At 63.8% G+C, this 20,961-nt stretch overlaps 2 protein-coding genes across 2 annotated transcripts; both read right to left on the reverse strand.

The window, feature by feature from the left end:
- Window positions 1-2,404: 2,404 nt before the first annotated feature.
- On the reverse strand, window positions 2,405-14,674 carry CFAP45 (cilia and flagella associated protein 45). The gene is made up of 11 exons (XM_054398513.1): window positions 14,633-14,674; window positions 10,889-11,025; window positions 6,602-6,743; window positions 5,928-6,098; window positions 5,526-5,704; window positions 4,683-4,812; window positions 4,258-4,404; window positions 4,052-4,165; window positions 3,040-3,233; window positions 2,668-2,892; window positions 2,405-2,498 (listed from the first exon to the last, which is right to left on the reverse strand). Exons 3-11 carry the CDS (start codon window positions 6,707-6,709, stop codon window positions 2,405-2,407), a joined length of 1,362 nt encoding a protein of 453 aa, XP_054254488.1. The 5' UTR covers window positions 6,710-6,743; window positions 10,889-11,025; window positions 14,633-14,674.
- Window positions 14,675-15,723: 1,049 nt separating this feature from the next.
- On the reverse strand, window positions 15,724-19,028 carry TAGLN2 (transgelin 2). The gene is made up of 5 exons (XM_054398512.1): window positions 19,009-19,028; window positions 16,700-16,899; window positions 16,444-16,618; window positions 16,223-16,325; window positions 15,724-16,144 (listed from the first exon to the last, which is right to left on the reverse strand). Exons 2-5 carry the CDS (start codon window positions 16,877-16,879, stop codon window positions 16,003-16,005), a joined length of 600 nt encoding a protein of 199 aa, XP_054254487.1. The 5' UTR covers window positions 16,880-16,899; window positions 19,009-19,028; the 3' UTR covers window positions 15,724-16,002.
- Window positions 19,029-20,961: the final 1,933 nt, after the last annotated feature.

Genomic DNA, 20,961 nt, shown 5'->3' on the forward strand with positions numbered 1-20,961 from the left:
GACGCTGCAGCCGTGCTGGGTGGTGAGGAGGAGCGGGAGCAGCGGAGGCTCCGAGGTGACAGGGCAGGGGCTGTCTGGGGCTGCTTTTACATGCTGGGCCAGGGCGCTCCTCCCTCTGGGGCGGATGCCTATGGGATGACTGAGTGGCTCCAAGCTGTGCGTGAGCGATGCCGCCCTGCTCCACTCCCTACCCCCTAATTAAGCATCACCATGCTATGGGCTCCCATCCAGCCAGACCCGGGCTGGGGGTCACTGAGAGCAGGGGGCCCAGCGCACCCTGAGGCTCCCAGAGAAGGAATCTGGGGGTCTCTGCACCCCACGGAGCCTGGTGGCTGGACCCTGGTGTGGTCACCGGTGGGATGAAGGTGGCTGGTGGGGAAAGGCTTCTGGGACCCTGCAGTGAGAGCAGCCCAAGTGCAGCCAAGAACTGTGGCTCCATGGAAGTGCCAGGTTGTCCTCATGCTGGTCCTGAAGAGATTTTGGTCTTGGGCAGGACTCAGGACAACTGGAAGAGCTTAAAGGTGTGGTTTGACCTTGGGCTTAAGCTCCCGGTGATCCCTCCTCCAGTCCTGCCCCCTCAGTAAGCAGGCACAAGGATGCTGCAGCCCTGTGAGGACCATGGACACCCACCAAGGCCACGCTGGTGCCAACTAGAGCATAGACCTGTCTGGTGCTCCAGGACATGGCTCACTGCACAGGGTTGTGGTGGCAGCAATGGGGACAGCACACCCCAGGCTATGCTCAGCACAGTGGAGGGGACAAACAGTGTGGCTGGAGGAGGCTGGGAGGGCTGGAGGGGAGGAAGAGTCCTCCTGAGACTTGAGTCCAGGAGCTGGGTACAGAACACACTGCCCTGAATGCAGGAGTTGGAACAGGGATGCTTGGCAGAGCCTGGAGGATGCTGGGACAGGGGTGGGCAGCAGTGGATGGAGAGGAGCTGGGACAGGGACAGTGAGCAGCAGGTGCTGAGGTAACACTGGGGATGCTCAGCCCAGCAAGAAGCCCTGGCCAGGGGCATTCTCCTATGCTGCTGCGTGCCAGGGCCAGGCCCCACGTCCGGCTCGCCCGGGCACTGCCCGCGGCACAGCTCGGCCGTGCCGGTACTTTCCACACGGGGACTGCCCCGGCCGGCTCGGCAGCACCGCCCCGTGCCAAACAGTCCCCGGGGCCAAGAGCTGCTCCATTTACTGGCCCCAAGCTGAGCTCACCGCTGCCGGTTAACCCTTCTCGGCCCCGTGCTGGGAACCGGGGTGCGCCCGGCACGTGCTGCGCCGCGTCGGTGATTCCGGGGCCCTCGCACGCGGCCGGGCCCCGGGGCGGCACCGCCATGGTGAGAGCTGCGCCGCCACGGCCGCCCGGTCACGGTGCCGGGCTCGGACCTGGGGCTCCCCGGCCGCCGCCTTCTGCTTTCCCTCACGCAGGCAGCGTGGGGATCCCACGCCACCGCCGCGGGGACCGGTACCGGTCGCAGCCCCCTCGCTGTGGAGGCTTTGGGACCTCCCGGGCTGAGCCTGGCGGTGGCTGCCTGGCTGGGCAGTGACCGAAGGTGGCATCGCTGGTGCGTGGCTGTGGGGACTGGTGCTGGGCAGCTGAGCCTGGCACCGGGGGGGTCAGGAGTTTGGTGGCCATGCCCAGGGTGGGCTCTGGGGTGGCAGCTGCCTGCTCAGCTTGTGCCACGGTTCAGCCTGTGCCACATGCAGCCCTGCAGATCCTGGCATGGGCACACGGATCACAAGGGGCTGTGGCCTCTCGTTCTCCCTCCTGACCCAGCCTGGAGGAGGCTCAGGGCTCTGGGCAGAGTCCTCTGAGCTGTCCCCCTGCCCAGGGCAGTCTCACCTGCCTCGGCTCTCCTTATTTTCCAGCTGCTCTGACAATTAATCAGAGCCACTCCTGCGGGATCCTGGCCCTCTGAAGCTGCCGGGCCCTGTCCCAGTGGATGCGAAATGTTTGCATCATGCTCTGCTCTCCTTGCTTTGCCCCTGCCACTGCTGCAGGGCCTGATGGTGACACTTCAGCAGCTTGGTGGTGACACTTCAGTGTCTTGGTGGCACTGCCAATTCTGCTGCAGCTGTGGGCAGCCAGGTCCAGGGCTATGTTCATGGAGAGGACCCTGCCTGGTTTGTGGGGATCCTCCTGGAGCCACCCCACGGGGGCTGGGACATTCCCATGGCTTTGGTGGTGACAGTGAGCTGTGCCAAGGGCCCAGGGGGGATGTGGGCAGGTGGGCAGTGGGGGGTTGGTTGGACAATGAGCTTTGGGCCACTCCAATCATGAAGGCAGGTCCTGGCCTGCCAACCCAGAACAGGAGAAGGATGAAAGGCAGCATCTGCTCTATAAAGATTTCTGTTCAGAAACATCTTGGCCTCAGCCAATGGAACCCCCAAAGGGTGGGGGAGATGAAGCTCTACTCCTGGTGGGGCTGAGCCTGGTCGGGGGCTGCTTGTACTCCAGCTCTCTGCTCCAGCTGGGCACAGTACTTCTCAGGGATGCCAGAAGCTCTGCAGGGGAAAGAAATCATCAGGCACCCTGTGCTGCACCAGGTGGCACAGAGTGGCTCTTCTTTGATGAGGGTGCAAATGAACCTGTGAGGTGGCCTCAAGGGGTGAGGGAAGCCAGGAAGGACTTAGGGACCTGCAGGGAGGCAGGTGGCTGCTGGCAGCACATCACCTGAGCTCCTGCATCTTCTGCTGCTTGAGCTGGGCGATGCACTGGCTACGCCTCTGGGCCTCCTCCTGCAGCCGCTGGCACTCCTCGAAGGCAGCTGCCCGCTCCCGTGCCAGCTGCTGCTGCCGCTCCTGGATCTGGCGCCGGATGTCGCTGGCATGGGCGAGCCGCAGGCCTGCCCTCCGCTCCTCCTCCGCCTTCACCTTCTCCAGGTGCTCCTGCTGGGCCCTGTGGGACAGCCCAGGGCAGATGAGGGGTCCCCGCTCCGGCCCCTGCACCCCGCGGGGCACAGGCCAGAGCCGCCGGCCGGGAGGAGCCCTCGCAGCCGCTCCGCTGCCGCCGCTCCACCCGGGGCAGGGCCGTGGTGGCTGTCACCTGAGGATCCTCTGGAACTCGAGCTGGTCCTGCTGCATCTGCACGGCCAGGCTGTGCTGGCGGTGGGCGACCTGCTGCAGGCGGCTCTGCTTCAGAGCCTCCTCCTCCTCTGCCTTCCGCCGCGCCGCCTCCCGCTCCTTGCGGCGCCACTGGCGCTCCGCAGCCTCCTGGCTGCGCTTGGCTCGCAGCGCGTCCTGCAAAGGGGACACTGCGGGAGGTCACAGAGAGCTTCCCTCTTGGGTGGGTCTGGATGGCCTTCAACATGGCTTTGCCTCTCTCCCAGCACCTGGCTCCAGCAGTCTGCCCAAGGAGGCCACCAGCAGCTGGGCCCAAAGCAGCAGGAGCAGGGCAGGGATTGTGCCCCTGGAATGGGCACTGCTGAGGCTGCAACTGGAATCCTGGGGTCAGGTTTGGGTCCCTCACTCCAAGAATGACATCGAGGGCTGGAGCAGGGCCAGAGAAGGACAATGGAGCTGGGAAAGGGTCTGAAGAACAGGGCTGGGGAGGAGCAGCTGAGGGAGCTGGGGGTGGGGAGGCTGCAGAAGAGGAGGCTGAGGGAGACCTCATTGCTCTCTCCAGCTCCTGAGAGGAGGCTGGAGCCAGGAGGGGCTTGGGCTCTTCTGCCAAGAAATAAGGGACAGGACAAGAGGAAATGGCCTTAAGTTTCCCCAGGGAAGGTTCAGTTTGACCATGAAGGACAATTTGTGTCCTGCAAGAGTGGTCAGGGCCTGGCCCAGGCTGCGCAGGGAGGTGGTAGAGTTCCCTTCTCTGAAGGTGTTCAAGAAACCTGTGGCCATGGCACTTGGGGCCATGGTGGTGTTGGGTTGGTGTTGGACTGGATGACCTTGAAGGTCTCTTCCAACCCAAACAATTCCATGATTCTGTGATTTTGTGATTCCAAGTGCTGGTCCATGGACCAGCCATTCCCCAGCAGACCCATACCCAAGGGAGCTTCCACTTCTCAGGGGTGGGGAGGGGGCAGCGGAGCCCATCCTGAGCCACAGCCACAGACCTGCTCTGCCTGCTGGTCCTGTGCCCGCTCCTGCATGGCCCTCAGGCGTGCCAGCTCCTTCTCCTTCTCCACACGAAGCCTCTCCTGCTCAGCCTCCAACTTGGCCTCAAGCTCCTGCATGGGGACAGAGCCTTGTGGCAGCTCCCTGCAGCTGCCCTGCTGCCTGCTGCCCCTGTGCCAGTGCCTCCCATGCTGGGTGCCATTACCATCTTTTGCCTCTGGTACTCCAGCACCTTCTCATCCTCCAGCCTCTCCTGCTCCCTCTGCTTCTCCTTCAGCTTCTGGTTCTCGTTGTTGATTCGTCTGATCTCAGCCTGGATCTGCTTCTGCTGCTCCTGCTTCCGCTCCAGCTCCTGAGGAGGGTGCAGAGGGTCGGAGAGTGGCAGGGCACAAGCTGTGGCACTCAGCACTGCCTCCACTCCTCCTTGGGGACCCTTCCAAGGGTCAGCAGCTCCCCCGGGGTGGGGAAGGGCCCAGCAGCTTGGCCCCAACTTCCCCAAGAGGTCTGAGCTGTGATTCTGCTGCCTGCTGTCTCTGCCCCCGAGGTCTGACTTGCCCAGCAAAGGGCCACCCTGCCAGCAAGCTTAAAATCTGTTGCCCAGCCCCCTCCCTGCTCCCCAGCAGGTCACACCTTCAGGTCCTCCATCTTCAGCCTCTCCAGGTGCTCCAGCAGCTCCTGTGCCTCCTGCTCCCTCTGTGCATCTCTCAGGGCCTGCTCCTCTGCATTCTGCTCCATCTGCCTCACAATCCCCTGTCTGCCTCTGGGAAGCAGAGAGCCAAAGGTTCCCTCTGGCTCCATCTTGCTCCCAGAAACACCAGCACAGACCTCAGGCAGGGGTTGGAAGGGACCTCTGGAGATCATCCAGTCCAACTCCTGCCAGAGCAGGAGCACCCAGGGCAGCTCACACAGGAACACATCCAGGTGATGTTGGAAAGTCTCCAGAGGAGACTCCACAGCCTCCCTGGGCAGCCTGCTCCAGGGATCTGCCACCCTCACAGCACAGAAGTTTCTCCTCATGTTGAGGTGGAACCTCCTGGGCTCCAGGTTGTACCCACTGGTCCTTGTCCTATCACTGACTACCACCAAACAGAGCCTGGCACCTTCACCCTGCCCCCCACCCCTCAGATGTTTATAGACATTGCTCAGATCCCCTCTCAGCCTTCTCCTCTCCAGACTAAACAGCCCCAGGACTCTCAGTCTCTCTTCATCAGACAGATGTTTTAGCCCCTTCATCATCCTCAGAGCCTCCATTGGACTCTCCAGCAGATCCCTGTCCCTCCTGAAGTGGGGACCCCAGCACTGGGCACAGTGTTGCAGGTGCGGTCACAGCAGGGCAGAGCAGAGGGGCATTGTGGTGCCAGCCCAGCTGCAGCAGCTGGCAGCTGTGGTGTGAAGCTGGCAAGCAGGGGTGTCCCCAGGCCCAGCACATGGCCTGGGACCAGGACAAGCCTCTGCAGGGAGGCTTCTGCAAACCTAATCAGCTCCTGCTTCCTCCTGCGCTCCAGATCCTCCTGCAGCTCCTCAGCCCTTTTCCTCTCCACCTCCATCATCCTGTCCAGACGCTTCTCCTCCTCCTCCAGCTCTCTGCTGATCAGCTGCTTCTCCAGGACCTGTGCATCACGGATCATGTGGCACTTGGCACCCAGGATCATCTGTGGGGGCAAGAGGACTCCCTGGGCTCTGGGCCAGCACAGACAGACACACAGACGGGGAGGTGGGAAAGGGAAGGAGACCCTGGACAGCAGCAAGGAGAGCAAGGTTTAGGTCTGGAGCAGCTTGGTGGCCCTGGTGGGGCTCAGCAGCCTGGCCCAGCAGGCAGAGGGCCTGGCAGAAGGCTCTGCGGTGCTGGTGATGCCAGGGAGCCCCTGGTCCTACCTCGCTGAACTCCTTGATCTCATCCTCCTGCTCCATGCGCATCCTGTTGGCCCTCTGCAGCAGGTGCTGGGCGCGCTCCCGAGCCTCCTCCTCCAGCTCGCTCCGCGGCCCCGTCTGTTGCTGCCGGGCGGCCGCCTGCCGCGCCGCGCTCCGGCGCTCCCTCACTGCCTCCTGCGGGCACGGGCAGGGCTGCGGAACGCTGGGCACCCTCCTGGGGCAGCCCCGGAGCAGAGGGGCACAGCTACCCCAGCCCTGGAGCTCATTCCCACGTTCCCCCCACGCTGTGGGGTGGCAGAAACGCAGCACAGAGGCTGCAGCACAGCCCCCGGCGTTGCCACGGGCTGGGAGAACCAGCAAAGGATTCCTTCCCCCACCCACGGGCAGACCCAGGGCCCCTGAGCTGAGGATCAGAGGAGACCTGAGACCCAGGGCTGCGCTGCTCTGGCAGTAGTGGGCACAGCAAAGTGTGGGTGAAAGAGGAGTGAGGGTGGTGGCATCCGAGCGGAGCTCTGGGTTGCAAGGTTGGACGAGGCAATGCCTGGGGTCCCTTCCAGCCTGGTGGTTCTGTGTCTCTGCCCCACAAGGTTGGCCCTGCCTGGGCACATTCCCCTCCACCCGCATCCCCCAGACCTGCTGGCAAGAGGGGAGAGAAGGGGCAGAGGGGAGAGGCCTACTAGAGCTGCTTCCTTCTCTGCCTCGAGGGCTGCCAGCCTGGCCCTGCGCTCCTCCTTGCTCAGCACCTTCGCTGCCGCCTTGATGCGCTGGAAATCCTCCTGCCCCATGATCAGGGCTGCTGCTGGCTTCTCTGTAGGGACACTGGTGGCACAGGTCACAGTCAGTGACACCACAGCCCCCCACAGCTGCCTCTGGTCCCTCTACCTGGCCCTGGGTCCTGCCTGGGGTTGCCCACACCAGCGGCAGCTCCAGGACCAGGAGTCACCCAGGAGCAATGCAGGAAGCACCAAGGCTGTGGGGACCCAACTGGTCAGGGGGAGGAAGAAAGTGCAGTGAAAGCCTCTCCAGGCTGTGATGCAGCAGGCTGGGATGATCTTGGGGTGTCTGGGGCACCCCAGGGAAAACCCCAGAGCATTCAGCACAGGTCTAGTCAGCCCCCATAACAAAACACTGGAGCTGTTTCAGTCCAGCCTGAGCTTCCCAGCTCTCCCCTGGGATGATTCTCACCACTGCCCTCAGCCCTTTTGCAGGCAGCCACAGTGCTCAGCCCTGTCCCCAGACCAACTGCCACTGCCCATTGTGTGCCAGCTGAAAGCCTCTGTCCCACGTGGACAGACTTGGGGAGGGGGCACAGGAGCTGCCTTTGTGCTCTGTCCAACGACACTCAGCCTGCTCAGGCTCCAGATCCACACAGCACAGCTCAGCCTGGGCTCCGCTGCTGCTGGCAGCTAACTGGCATGGGAGGAGGAAAGGTGGCACTGCCCCATTCCTGAGCATCCCTCACAGGATCACAGAGGATCACAGAGGCTCACAGGATGTTAGGGGTTGGAAGGGACCCCCAGAGATCATCGAGTCCACCCCCCTGCCAGAGCAGCACCACAGAACCCAGCACAGATCCACAGGAACACATCCAGACAGGACTGGAAAGGCTCCAGAGCAGGAGACTCCATAACCTCTCTGGGCAGCCTGCTCCAGGGCTCACCCTCCCAGGGCAGAAGTTCCTCCTCCTGCTGAGGTGGAACGTCCTGTGCTGCAGTTTCCATCCATTGCCCCTTGGCTTATCCCAGGGTGTAAGTGAGCAGAGCCTGACCCTGACCCCTCCCTCTTGGCCCCCAGCCCTCAGATATTTAATAGAATTTATAAACATTTATTAAATCCCCTCTCAACCTTCTCCTCTCCAGACTAACCACCCCCAGGGCCCTCAGCCTCTCCTCCCCAGGCAGTGCTCCAGTCCCTTCAGCATCCTTGCAGCCCTCCCTTGGACTCTCTCCAGCAGATCCCCGTCCCTCTGGAATTGGGGAGCCCAGAACTGGATGCAATATTCCAGGTGAGGTCTCTGCTGGCCCTCTGCAGAGCCACCAGCCCTGCCTGTGACTCAGGCTGTGGGTTCAGAGGAAATCACTGCAGCTCCTGGTGCCCCCATTTCCCCACTGCTAAAAATGTGGCTAATGACACAAGGCTGTTGGGCAGGGGAGCTGTAGGGAGTTAATTACTCCTGGCATTACTCAGGTGCCATGGGGAGGGAAGGGAGGGAGGCGTGTGGTGGAGGAGCCTGCATTAACCAAATGCAGAGAGCACTTTGAAGCTGTCCAGGGACTAAGAATTTACTCATTGTTATTGTGTGTCACCTTTCATCCACCCTGCTGAATATGAACAGATACCTGCATAATGATCAGCCCAGAGCTGCATCACAGCATCGGATTCCAGGACGCTAAAGAATGGCCACAACGACCCTAATAAAGGTAATGACACAGTGCTGGGGCTGCTGCCCTGCTGCTGCTGCTGCTGCTGGCCCTGTGCCTGCCTGCCCAGCTGGGATGTCTAGGGCCTGATTTTCAGGAATTAGAACCAGCACAAACAGTTTTCCAGCACAGATTCATAGAATGGGTTGGGTTGGAAGGGACCTTCAAGAATGTTCAGTTCCAGCCTGCCTCACCTCCCACCAGCCCAGGCTGCTGAAGGCCTCATCCAGCCTGGTCCTCAACACCTCCAGGGAGGGGGCAGCCACAGCCTCCCTGGGCAACCTGTGCCAGGCTCTCCCCAGTCTCACTCTCAACAATTTCTTCCTCCTCTCCACTCTCAGTCTCCTCTCTCCCACCTCAAAGCCGTTGTCCCTCATCTTGACACCCCAAGTCCTCGTCCCAAGTCCCTCCCCAGCTCTCCTGGAGCCTCTTCAGCTCCTGCAGAGCTGCTCTGAGCTCTCCCTGGAGCCTTCTCCTCTCTAGCCTGTGCCAGGCTCTCCCCAGCCTCACTCTCAACAATTTCTTCCTCCTCTCCACTCTCAATCTCCTCTCTCCCAGCTCCAATCCATCACTCCTTGTCCCATCACTCCCAGCCCTTGTCCCAGGTCCCTCCCCAGCTCTTCTGGAGCCTCTTTAGCTCCTGCAAGGCTGCTCTGAGCTCTCCCTGGAGCCTTCTCCTCTCCAGCCTGTACAGCCCCAACTCTGCCAGCCTGGCCCCACAGGGGAGGTTCTGCAGCCTCTGCTCCTCTTGGTGACCTCCTCTGGCCCTTCTCCAGCAGCTCCAGGTCCTCCTTGTGCTGGGGGCCCCAGGAGTGGCTGCAGTGCTGCAGGTGAGGTCTGAGCAGAGCAGAGCAGAGGGCAGAATCCCCTCCCTGCTCTCCCTGCTCTGGCTGCAGCCCAGCACAGGGCTGGCTCTGGGGTGCTGGTTCCTGTTCCTGTTGCTGCCTCATGCTGAGTTTGTCACCCCCAAGTCCTTCTTTCAAGGCTACTCTCAAGCTCAGCTGGGGCTGGAGCTGTGGCCATGTCACATCTGCAACCCCCAGCTTCAGCTGGGGACATGAAGGTCCAAATCCAGGTACCAACCTTGGATCCTGAGCAACCTTGGAGCCTGACCCAGCAGCTCTGTGCCCTGTCCCCCTCTACAAGCCCCAAGCCAAGGCCATGCAGGGGCAGGTGCCTGAGGTTCAAAACAGGAAGCAGAGCTGAGCCTTGTGCCGAGGGACAACCACCAGGAAAATGCAGGGAGGTCAAAATGAGGCTAAATGGGAGCTGGGCAGGATAATGGCTCTGTTCTGCTCTGTGTGCTGCAGGCTCTTAACGAGGTGTAGTAATTAGGGCCAGGGTTCCTGCAGTTCAGCCTTGCTCATAAAACCTCCCTGAGCAGAAGCAGAGAGCTCCTGCACCGTGGGGGCTGGGGTGATGCTCCACAGCCTTTCCCACCTGGGGCTTCCTGGTGCTGGGGGTAGCCTTTGACACAGGGTGAGGGTTTGGGGGGGGTCAGGTGTCACCCTGGGGGTGCTGCTCAGCCCAGAAGGAGCTTTTCTGGCTGCTGAAATGGTTTGCTGCTGCTTTTTACTGGTTCTTAGTGCAGAATCATAGGACCTCTGAAGATCACTGAGTCCAAGCCCCTGGCCAGAGCAGGTTCACCTAAAGGAGATCACACAGGAACAGGTCCAGGTGGGCCTGAGATGCCTCCTGAGATGCAGACTCTCATGATGAGGTTGGGGCAGTCCTTGGTATCAGTCCAGGCTGGGAGCCCTGCAGAGAAGGACTTGGGGGTGCTGGTGGAGGAGAAGCAGGACAGGAGCCAGCAATGGGCACTGGCAGCACAGAAGGCCAAGGGCCAGAGATGGAGAGAGAAGATCCTGCCCCTCTGCTCTGCTCTGCTCTGCTCTGGGGAGACCTCACCTGCAGTGCTGGGTCCAGACATGGAGCCCTCAAGGACACAGAGCTGCTGGACAGGGTCCAGAGGACAGGCTGGGAGAGCTTGGGGCTGTTCAGCCTGGAGAGGAGAAGGCTCCAGGGAGACCTCAGAGCTGCATTTCAATATCTGAAGGGGAGCTGCAGGAAGGCTGGGGAGGGACTGCTCAGAAGGGCTTGGGGTGATGACTGAGGGGCAGTGGTTTGGAACTGGAGCAGGGCAGAGTCAGTTTGGACATCAGCAGAAGTTCTGCATCATGAGGGTGGTGAGACACTGGAACAGGCTGCCCAGGGCTGTGGTGGAGACTCCATCCCTGGAGACATTCAAAGGCAAAGCTGATGTGGCCCTGGGCAACCTGCTCTGGTAGGAGGTGTCCCTGCTGAGTGCAGGAGGGTTGGACAAGATGCCCTTGGAGGGTCCCTTCCAGCTCAGTGCATTCTGTGATCCAGTTCAATGCCCAGCACTTGCTGGCTCTGCTGCCACCCAGGCCTGTGGTACCAGGGGCTGCTGCCCTGAGAGGTGCCAGCAGACAGTGGCACAAGCCCTGTGCACCAAGATGCTGCTGGGCCAGACACCCAGGGACCCAAAGCCTTCTGGGAGCTGCCACTTGGGCACAGACTCACACAAGGTCACGGATAAAGTCCTTGGTGATGAGCAGAGTGGTCTCAGGCTTGTGCCCAACAGCTGGCGAAGCCTTCTGGGCAGTTTGCACATCCTGGAGGGTCACAATGGGGCTGTCAGAGCATGGCTGCTGGGGGCTCTGCAGGAGAGGAAACACAAGTTACCCAGCTGCCCTGCCCCCAAATCCCAGTTACCCCAGCTGCCCTGCCCCCAAATCCCAGTTACCCCAGCTGCCCTGATACCAAATCCCAGTTACCCCAGCTGCCCTGCCCCCAAATCCCAGTTACCCCAGCTGCCCTGATACCAAATCCCAGTTACCCCAGCTGCCCTGCCCCCAAATCCCAGTTACCCCAGCTGCCCTGATACCAAATCCCAGTTACCCCAGCTGCCCTGCCCCCAAATCCCAGTTATCCCAGCTGACCTGCCCCCAAATCCCAGTTACCCCAGCTGCCCTGATACCAAATCCCAGTTACCCCAGCTTCCCTGCCCCAAATCCCAGTTATCCCAGCTTCCCTGCCTCCAAATCCCAGCTTCCCTGATACCAAATCTGTTACCAAGCTTCCCTACCTCCAAATCCCAGTTACCCAGCTTCCCTACCCCCAAATCCCAGTTACCCAGCTTCCCTACCCCCAAATCCCAGTTACCCAGCCACCCTGTCCCCAAATCCCAGTTATCCCAGCTTCCCTGTCTCCAAACCCCAGCTTCCCTGCCCCCAGATCCCAGTCAGCCCAGCTTCCCTGTCTCCAGCCCATGCCCAGCTCTCTGCCCTGGGCACAGAGCAGATGCAGGTTCCCCTGGACTCTGCCCTCTTGCAGCACCCAGACCAGTGACCTCTGGGCATGGGAAGGGCTTTTTGCCATGGTAGCCTCAGCTCTGCAGTCCTGAGGAGGGCATGGAGAGAACCAAAGGTACCCTGACAGTGCTGGGCTTGCCCTAGCAATCTGGGTACCAGCCTCTCAGCCAGGTCTGAAGCACGGGAGGAGCTCAGGGCAAGACCTCACAAAGGCTCAAGCATCACCACAGGCACCCTGAGCTGATGGTAGCTGCCCCTGCCCTGCTCCTCACCATGGCCCCTGGCAGGCACTCAGGCAAAGCTGGGTGGAAACTAACCCAGAATGACCCAAACTTGCCGGGAGCTGGCAGGAGGGCTCTGGGGACAGGCAGCTGGCACAGCTCCAGGTCTGGCCGTGAAGGGCAACAAGAGGCAGACAGCAGTGGGCAGAAACCAGTCCTCCCAGTACGGCTTGGGCTGGTGCCAGTCCCATTGCCTGAGCCAAGGCTGCCACCTAGTGAAGCGTCACCAGTTGTGGGGTGCTGCGGGGTGGGGCACTCCACACCCCTGGGCACCGTGGGTGCTGAGCGCCCCCAGGGGGGTTGGGAGCAGCTGAGGGATGTCCCAGACACGTGTAGGGCAGCCCCACAGGAGCCTCCAGCCGAGCCACAGGGACCGTGAGGGGTAAGACCCAGTCTGGGGGGGAGCCCAGCAGGGACCAGCGACCATCCCAGGGGAATGCTGGAGCTCTCCAGCACCTTCTGGAACAGATCCCTGCTGGGAATCCCGAGCCTGGCACGGCAGTTTCAGGTGCCCAGGGTGACTACTCTGAGGCCAGTCACGGCACAGCATTCACAGCCAAATCCTGGGGCAGGGCAGGGAGCCAGGAGAGCCAGCAGAAGGCTGACAGATGTTGTGCTTTCCCTTGGGCTTCCTTTAATTTCTTTAATTTAAGCTTGAGGAGGGCAGATTGAGGCTGGAGATGAGGAAGTGAGGGTGGGGAGAGCCTGGAACAGGTTGCCCAGGGAGGTTGTGGCTGTCCCTTCCCTGGAGCTGTTCAGGGCCAGGCTGGATGAGGCCTTGAGATAGCTGGGCTGGTGGGAGGTGTCCCTGCCCATGGCAGGGGCTTGGAGCTGGATAATCTTCAAGGTCCCCTCCAGCCCAACCCATTCTGGGATTCTACGATTCTGTTTATTTAAGAGCTCAGCTTTAAACCCCCAGGGCACTGCTGGAACAAACCCTCCAGCCAGCTGGGTGCTGTGCAGGTCTCCAGGACCCTGGTTCCCTTGGATGAGGCTGGAATATTTTCCTCTGAAGGGGACTGATGACCCAAACCAGAGGTTTTCCTGCAGCCCAGAGACATGAGCAGTGTCCCAGCCACCACGGGCCCCAAAGGTGAGCTGTTGAATTAGAGGGTTTGGCACTGAAGCACCTCTGCAAACAAAGATAAGGCTGCGAGGCACTGAGGGCAGCCCTGCAGCCAGGAGAACGTCTTGGACTCGACTTGGATAAATCCCAGGGAATTCAATTTGCATCCCTATGAGCCTCAAGGACATTTTTATCTGACTGCCTGGAAAGCCTCAGAGATAGCTTCACAAACCTGCCCGGGGCTCCCCGGCTCGCGGAGGCACACGGTCCCGGCAGCCCCGGGGGCAGGTCCCTCGCCGGGAGCTCCCCAGCCTCCGGCAAGCCCTCAGATGGGAGCCGGAGAGATCTCCACCAGGCTTCCTTCCTCGCCTGCCAGAGCCAAAGGCTTTGGCAAGGCTCTCTGGCCAGATTTGTTTCAAGTGATAAGACCCAGGAGAGGAAATTACAGCTGCAAACACCTCCCCCCCGCCTGCCATCCCCGGGGAGGGATGAGTGCCTTGAGCACAGCGTGGGCCACTTGGGGCTGCCAGCGTCCTCCACCCCTTGTTTTATCACCCAGTGTGAGATGAGACGATGGGACAAACTCCAGCAGCACCCAGCCTGGCAGCCAGCCTGGCACCCAGCCTGGCCCTTGTACCGCGAGCTGTGCCAGAGCCCAAACGAAGGGTGGGGAAAAGCCAACAGCGGCAGCCATAAACCTGCCCCCAGAGAGCCCAGGGGAGGGTGGGGACAGGAGGTGGGGGAGAAGCAACAGCGAGGGTAGGATGCCCACATTTCACCCTCGCCTGGCAAGTGCCTTTGCCCACCCGGGTGGCAGCGGCTGTGGCTCTCCCGCGGAGCCAGGGCCAGCCCGGGGCCAGGCACGGAGGAAGCTGAACAGTTTCCTCGGCAGCGCCCGGCGGAAGCAGCTCTCGCTCCCTGTTTATCTCCTCTCTGGGCGGCCAGGGCACCCGGCCAGGGGGTCAGAGACCTGCTGGGGCTCTGCTTCGGCTCCAAGGGGACTGATTCCGTAGCTCCCTGTGAATGCTAGCGGACAGCTGCTCTGGAAGCTTCCAGCCCCTGCTCCCAGGACTCTTCTCTCCATCGCACATGGAATAACTGCAGACCCCCGGCATGCCAGCTCCTTGCCTTTACCAGGGGGCCACTTCCTGAGGTCCTGCGGCCCACTAATTAACTAATTACCCTGTGAAAAGTGGAAGCTGGAGGTGCCAAGGGCAGGGGCACAGCAGCCCCTGGGCCGGTGGCCTTGGCCCCGCTTCCGGGGTAGGGGGGTTGGTGCCCTGCCCAGAAGGAATCGGAGTCCTGGGAACGAAGAACACTGCCCGGGGCCAGGCCCGTGCAGGGCTGGCAGGGGGTGTGACACCGTTCCGCACCGGGCGGGGGGGTGGAAGCCAGGGCCCGTGGAGGCGCAGAAGAGCCTCCGGTGAGCGAGCGGGGCGGGCTGATGCCCGGGGATGGGAGAAGCACCCCGGAAGCTCGGAACCCCGGGCCCCGGTCAGGGGTGGGGCCGGCTCCGGCCTGACGAGCTCCCGGCCACCCCCGTGGCTCTGCCCGGAGCAGGGGGTCGGGCAGCCGGCGGTACCCCCGATAATCCCGGCCCCCTTACCCGGCTCTCCCCGAACAGCGTCTCGTCCACCTCGGCCGTCCGAGCCCGCCTCCGGTAGCGCGTGGGGGGGTGCGGGTGGGAAGGGGCCATTTGCAGGCTGTGGCGAAGGGAGGTCTCCGGTGCCCCGGGACGGGACGAGCGCCCCATCCCGCCGCGCGCCGTCACCATGGCAACGGCCCCGCGCGCTCCCGCGGCAATAGCCGCGCGGGAGGAGGCGTGGCCACAGGCGAGCCCCACCCACAGACCCCGCAGGGGCTCTGAGCTAGGGGCGGAGGCTGGAAGCCGCCCGGGGAAAAAGGATCTGACAGCGCCTGGAGAGGAGCCAGGGGGTGCCCAGGTGGCCAAGAAGGGCACCAGCAGCCTGGCCAGGAGGAGCAATGGTGTGGGCAGCAGGAGCAGGGCAGGAATTGTGTCCCTGGGCTGGGCACTGGGGAGGCCACAGCTGCAATCCTGGGGTCAGGATTGAAGGACTTTGAGGGTTGGAGCAGGACCAGAGAAGGACAACGAAGCTGGAGTCTGGAGAAGAGGGCTGGGGAAGAGCGGCTGAGGGAGCTGGGGGTGGGGAGGCTGGAAAAGAGGAGGCTGAGGGAGACCTCATTGCGCTGCACAGCTCCCTGTGAAGTGAGGTGGGGGCTGGGCTCTTCTGCCTAGGGACAAGGGACACAAGAGGAGGACATGACCTCAAGCTGTCCCAGGGGAGGTTCAGGTTGGCCCTGCGGAACAATATGCGTCCTGCAGGAGTGGTCAGGACCTGGCCCAGGTTGCCCAGGGATGTGGTGGAGTTCCCATCCCTGGAGGTGTTCAAGAAACCTGTGGCCATGGCACTTGAGGCCGTGGTTTAGTGCTCATGGTGGCGTTGGGTTGACCTTAAAGGGCTTCTCCAACCCAAACAACTTTGTTTCTATGATAAACCTCTTGCCCCGCCCCTCCCAGCACTGGCTCCGCCCCTAGCCCCACTCCTGGGGCTGGACCCCCTCACCCAGGGATCTCCTGCCTGGCCCCCCCATCACTCCACTCAGTCCTGTAAAGAATAGGAGCTGTTTATTGGGGTGCAGAGGGGCTGCTCCCCACCACCCCAGCACAGTGGCAGGGCTGGGGGGGCACCATGGCCCCCAAGGCACTTTGGGGATGCAGGCACAGGAGTGGGAGGAGGGCAGCACGGCAGCCCCCCCCACACCTCGCCCCCCCAGTACAATAATAATAATAATAAAAAAATGATTTTGGTCCCAGAAATACTGGCAGGGGGGAGGGGGGCACCCAGGCCAGGGGCCTGGCCCATGGCAGGGGGGGGACTAAGGCAGTTTGGAGGCCGGCTCCACCAGGCCCCTCACAGGCGGGGCATGGGGGGGCCGTGCCAGCGGGGCAGGCGCTCAGAGGATCTGGCGGGGCATGCCGTAGCCAGTCATGCCAGCCTGGGAGGCGCCCCGGTTGGTGCCCATCTGCAGCCCGATGACGCTCTGGCCCTCCTTCAGCTTGTCCTCGGAGAAGACTCGACGGTTCTCCTGTGACTTCCTGCAGGCATGGCGTGCGTCAGCATCCCCCCTGGGACCCCCCAGCCCCCCCGTGTCCTCCCCGGCAGCAGCCACCTACTTGGGGAACCAGTTGGGGTCTCCCACGAAGAGCCCATCGCCCTTGGCCACAGCCAGACTGCCCAGGTTCATCAGGGTCCTCTGCACACAGGCCATGTTCTTCCCTGCGAAGCCGTAGCCAGACCCAGACTCAGCACTGGCCCTGGTCCTGGCCCCGTCCCTATGCTCGCCCTGTCCCCGCCTCCGCCCCCTCCCCATCCCCGCTGCCCACCCAGCCCTCACCCTCCCAGAGGTCGACGGTCTGGAAGATGTCGGTGGCGGCGATGCCGTAGCGCTCGGCCGCCTGCAGGAACTGCGAGATTTGCTCCATCTGCTTGAAGGCCATGGCCGACGCCTGGATCTTGGCCACGGGCGCCTGGCCCCGCGGGTGCAAGCTGTTGATGAGCCGGCACAGGACCTAGCCATGGGGAGAGGTGAGGGTCAGCGCCGCGGTGCGGCGGCCGCCCGACCGCGGCTGGCTCCGGCCGGGGGTACTCACTGTGCCGTCCTTCAGCCACTGCTGGAAGCCGTCCCTGCCGGGCGCTGGCTGGGCCACGTCCCCTCCGCACTGCCCGAGGATCCAGCGCACCAGGATCTGCTCCAGCTCGGGATCGTACTGCCGGTCGATCTTCTGCTGCACCTCCCGGCTCAGCCCGTACGACGGTCCCCGGTTTGCCATGGTGACGGCGGAGGGGGGATCTGCAGAGATCGTCAGAGCCCCATCAGTACTCCTGGTGGCACTGGGGCCTCTAGCACACGTCGGGCATGACCCTGTTCCCGGGGCATGGTGGAGCCCCTTAGGGCCATCAGGTGACAGCAGGCACGGTCCCCAGCAGTGTGGCAGAGCCCTACTGGCCAGGCAGCTTGGACGTCCGGTGCAGAGCCTTATCACCCATGCCAGGCACTGCTCGGGCTCTGCCCTGCCCTGCCCGCTTCCTGCCCAGCCAGCCAAGAGTGGGCGCTGGGTGTGTGCCCACACAGTTTAGCCCTGGGCAGGGCGGGAAGCACCATGGCCCCTTAGTGACAGGGCTGGAGTCCTCGCCACGAGCATCCTGGTGCCCGTGGCTCAGCCGTGCCAAGCGCGTGCAGCCCCAGCAGGCACCCGGTGCTGGTTGCAGCTTGTTTGCGGAGCTCGCCCGTTTGCTCGGGCCCAGTGCCAGATCCGGGACTGCTCAGGAGCGTGGGGCCAGCAGGGGTGCCCCCACCCCACGGAAGGGAGCCGGACCTGGCAGGCCCCATGGCTAGGCACTGCCTTTGCCAAGGTGTCTCCAGAGCCAGTGCCACCCGTGTGGGGATGGAGCTTGAGCGAGATGCCCACGTGGGGACATGAGTGAACCAGCGCTGTCCTGCCCATACGGCCTGGGCTCCAAGCTTGAGGGGGGTCTGCAGCTCCCTGCCCAGGCCATGCACCACCTCCTGCACCCAGCCCTGGCACTGAGGGCACCCTGGCACGCAGGAGCATGTGCTGTCCCTCCCACGGGCGTGGTGCTCCTTCCAGCCCCGCTGCCCACACCCCAGAGGGGGATATGTGGCAGCTGCTGGCCTGGGGCAGCCCAGCCCTGGTGTGGGGGGAAATCAGGCTGAGCTTGGGCCAGAGCTCGACCCCATCCCATTCCTGACTTTGGGCTGAGGGCTCCTGTCCCCAGGACCAGCCAAGGCTGAGCCACCCTGGCTCATAGGGACAGGAAGAAAATCAGCCCCTGGGGAAGCCCGTGGTAGCAGCGGGGTAGCTGTGCCCTTGCGGCACCACAGCCGACACCGGGGCCCCCCCGCTCCCTGAGGCAGGGGCGGTCGCGGGGCTCCCCGGGGCGTGGGCTGGAGCGTGGGCAGGTCCCGCGGGGAGGGAGCCGGGAGCGCCCGGCCGGGGGCCAAAGCGGGTTGGGAAACAAAGAGGAGCTGGAACTGGTGCGGCCGGGGCTGGGCTCCCGGCACCGCCGGGGCTTGCCCAGCCCAGGGCGGGGGGGCTTGGTCCAAGCCCAGGCCACTGCCGCGCTGCGGACCCCGCGGGCCCTGCACTCAGCGCGGCCGTCATGGGCAGCTAAGGGGGCAGCGGGGAGGGGGCCATGCCCGGACCAAGTAGGACACGGCCACCCTCCAGCACCCCAGGGGCCCCAGCTGGGATGCAGCCACTCCAGTGTCCCCAGAGGCACACGGGGGACGCTAGACTCGCCCCCCGCTCCCCACCCTCTCCCTGGTTCAACAGGGAGGGGACCACGGCCAGCACAGAGTCATCCTGGGGGTCCCCGAAGCGCCCCAGGGGCAGCGGGGAGGGGGCTGCATCCACGGTACGGCCAGCGGGGAGGGCACCCCTGGCTGGGACACAGCCGCCCGGGGGCCCTGAGGAGGTGACGCGGACAGGACCACCCCGGGGACCCCGCAGGCACCGAGGCGGGAACCGCAGCCAGCCCATCCGGGACGGAGCCGTTACGAGGGCAGTGGGGCGGCGACCGGGACTCGGGAGGCGGCCGTGCCGGCTGCGAGGGAGCGCAGCCCCGGGATAGACGCACCTCGGGGCGCTCGGCGCGGCCGGAAGCCGCACCCGGGTCCCGCTTCCCGGGCGCGGCCGCGAGTCCCGGCGGCTCCAGGGGCGCGGCGCCCGGCGCTGTCCGCAGCCGTTACGAGGGCAGGGCTGGGGGACGGCCGTCAGCCGGTCCCGCTTCGGGCCCCCGGGGCAGCGCGGCACCGGCCATTTTAGAGCAGAGTGGCCCGTACCATCCCAGTCCCCACCTCTGTCCCGGTCGCCACCCCGGGTCCCCCGTGCCCACCTGCCGCCCGGTGCCCGCGGGCGCTGCCCGTGCCCCTCCCTACCTGCGGCGCCGATCCCGCGGTCCCGGTGCCGGCACTGCCGGATGCTGCCGCCCGCGCCCTTTTCACGGCTGATGTCAGCACGGCCGGGGGCGGCCCGGTACCGCCCGCTCCCGGGGCGGGTCCGCCGGGCCGGAGCCGAGGCCGCGTTGCCACCGCGCCCGGGCAGTCCCGCCCCGGGCAGCCCCGCCCGGCGGCCCCGGGGAGAAGGCTCCGGAATGGGCAGGCGGAGCAGGAGGTCGTGGTGGCAATGGGGGACAAAGGGACCGTGGTGGCAGAGAGACCAGAGGGCTGATGGTGGGGACAAGATGGCTGTGGTGAGGACAGGGTGGCTGTGGTGAGGATAGGGTGGCATTGGTGGCAACAGGGTGGCTGTGCTGGGGACAGGGCAGCAGTGGTGGTTGAGATGAAGACAGGGTGGCAGTGATGGTGACAGAGTGGCAGTGGTGAGGACAGGACAGCTGTGTTAGGCACAGGTTGACCACAGTGTTTGAGGGACATCAGGGTGGTGGTGATAGAGCCCAGCATGATGGCAGTGGGGGTCAAGGCTGTGACGGGGACAGGGCTCAGCAAGGGACAATCACCACAGCGGGAGGAGATTGTGGCAGGTGGCAGGGCCCTGCTGTGGTGGTGAGGACCACCAAGGTCGGGCCATGGGTGCAGGGGGGTGGAGGACAGCTTGAGGGCTGCCCCAGGGAAGTTCTGCCCCGGCAGCCATGGTGTCCCCAGCGGCGCCAGGAGGAACCATGGCTCTTGCACAAGTCCTGTCTCCATGGGAAAGTGCAACCAAAACAACAAACAAAACCTCGGCCCCGAGCCACCAGCCGCCTCCAGAGGAGGTGACACAGCCACAGCCACGGCATCCCTGCCACCCCACCCAGCCCTCAGCACCCAAAATCTGCCCTGGGCTCAGCACCCACCCCCCTGAGCCAGCCTGAGGTGCCACCGTCTTCCAGAGCATGCTTATGAGGGCAATGGCCTTGGAGTGCCCTTCCTGCACCCTTGGGTGACATGTGGCAGGTTGGGTGTTGTCATGCTTGTCCCTCTGGGCTGTGTGTGTCCTGTAGGGGTTTCCAGTGGGGGTTCCCATGGCCATGGAGGCATGGCTGGGGAACAAGGAGTCGAGGGCACCACTGCTGGGGGCGAAATGGGGAATGTGGGAGCCTCGGTAGGACCAGGGTGGACATGGGGAGGACAAGGACAGAAGGTGACCTGAAGGTGCAGGACGGAGGGTAGGGGTGACAGGATAGGGGTGACAGGATAGGGGTGGCACATGGCAGGACTCAGGGGGCCAGGGCTGGGGCCGGTACAGAAGTGAGAGGGTGCACAGGGCAGGGTGGTCAGGGGATGTAGCTGCAGACGGTGCAGGAGTGACAGGGGCAGGACCCTCAGGGGATACAGGGCAGGGTGAGGGGGGACACTGGGGGGAGAGGGATGAGATGGGGGCAGGCCCGGGGGTGGCACCGGGAACAGGCAGAGTGACGCGGGGGGACGTGGCAGAGCCGTCGGGGGAATGGGGGTTCCAGAGCCAGGTCGGGGGTTACGCGAGGCGACCTGGGGCACAGCCCAGCCGCGACCCCCGGCGCAGGGCGGGTCCGGTGACGTCACGCGGCGCGCTCCCGCCCCCGTGACGCGCGCCCGCGCTGTGACCATAGAAGGGAACGAGCGGCGCTGGCCCCGCCCGCGGCCCGGGAGCCAGAGCTGGGCGGGGGGGAACACACCGGGAAGGCGGTGTGAGAGACATAGCAGAACGGAAGGGGGGAACCGGGAACGGAGGGGGCGGAGGGAGATGCTTCTGGAAGAAGAGACTGGGAGGGGTGACACAGGCATGAGGAGATGATGGGACACGGCGAGAAGGGGGATGATGGAACGGGGAGGGGGTGAGCGGATGGGGGGAATGATGGAGACGGGGGAGGTGATGGGAGGGCAGGAGAGGATTGGAAGAGGGGGGATTGA

The sequence above is a fragment of the Indicator indicator genome, unplaced genomic scaffold (genome assembly GCF_027791375.1).
Source record: "Indicator indicator isolate 239-I01 unplaced genomic scaffold, UM_Iind_1.1 iindUn_scaffold_62, whole genome shotgun sequence".
Taxonomy (NCBI): domain Eukaryota; kingdom Metazoa; phylum Chordata; class Aves; order Piciformes; family Indicatoridae; genus Indicator; species Indicator indicator.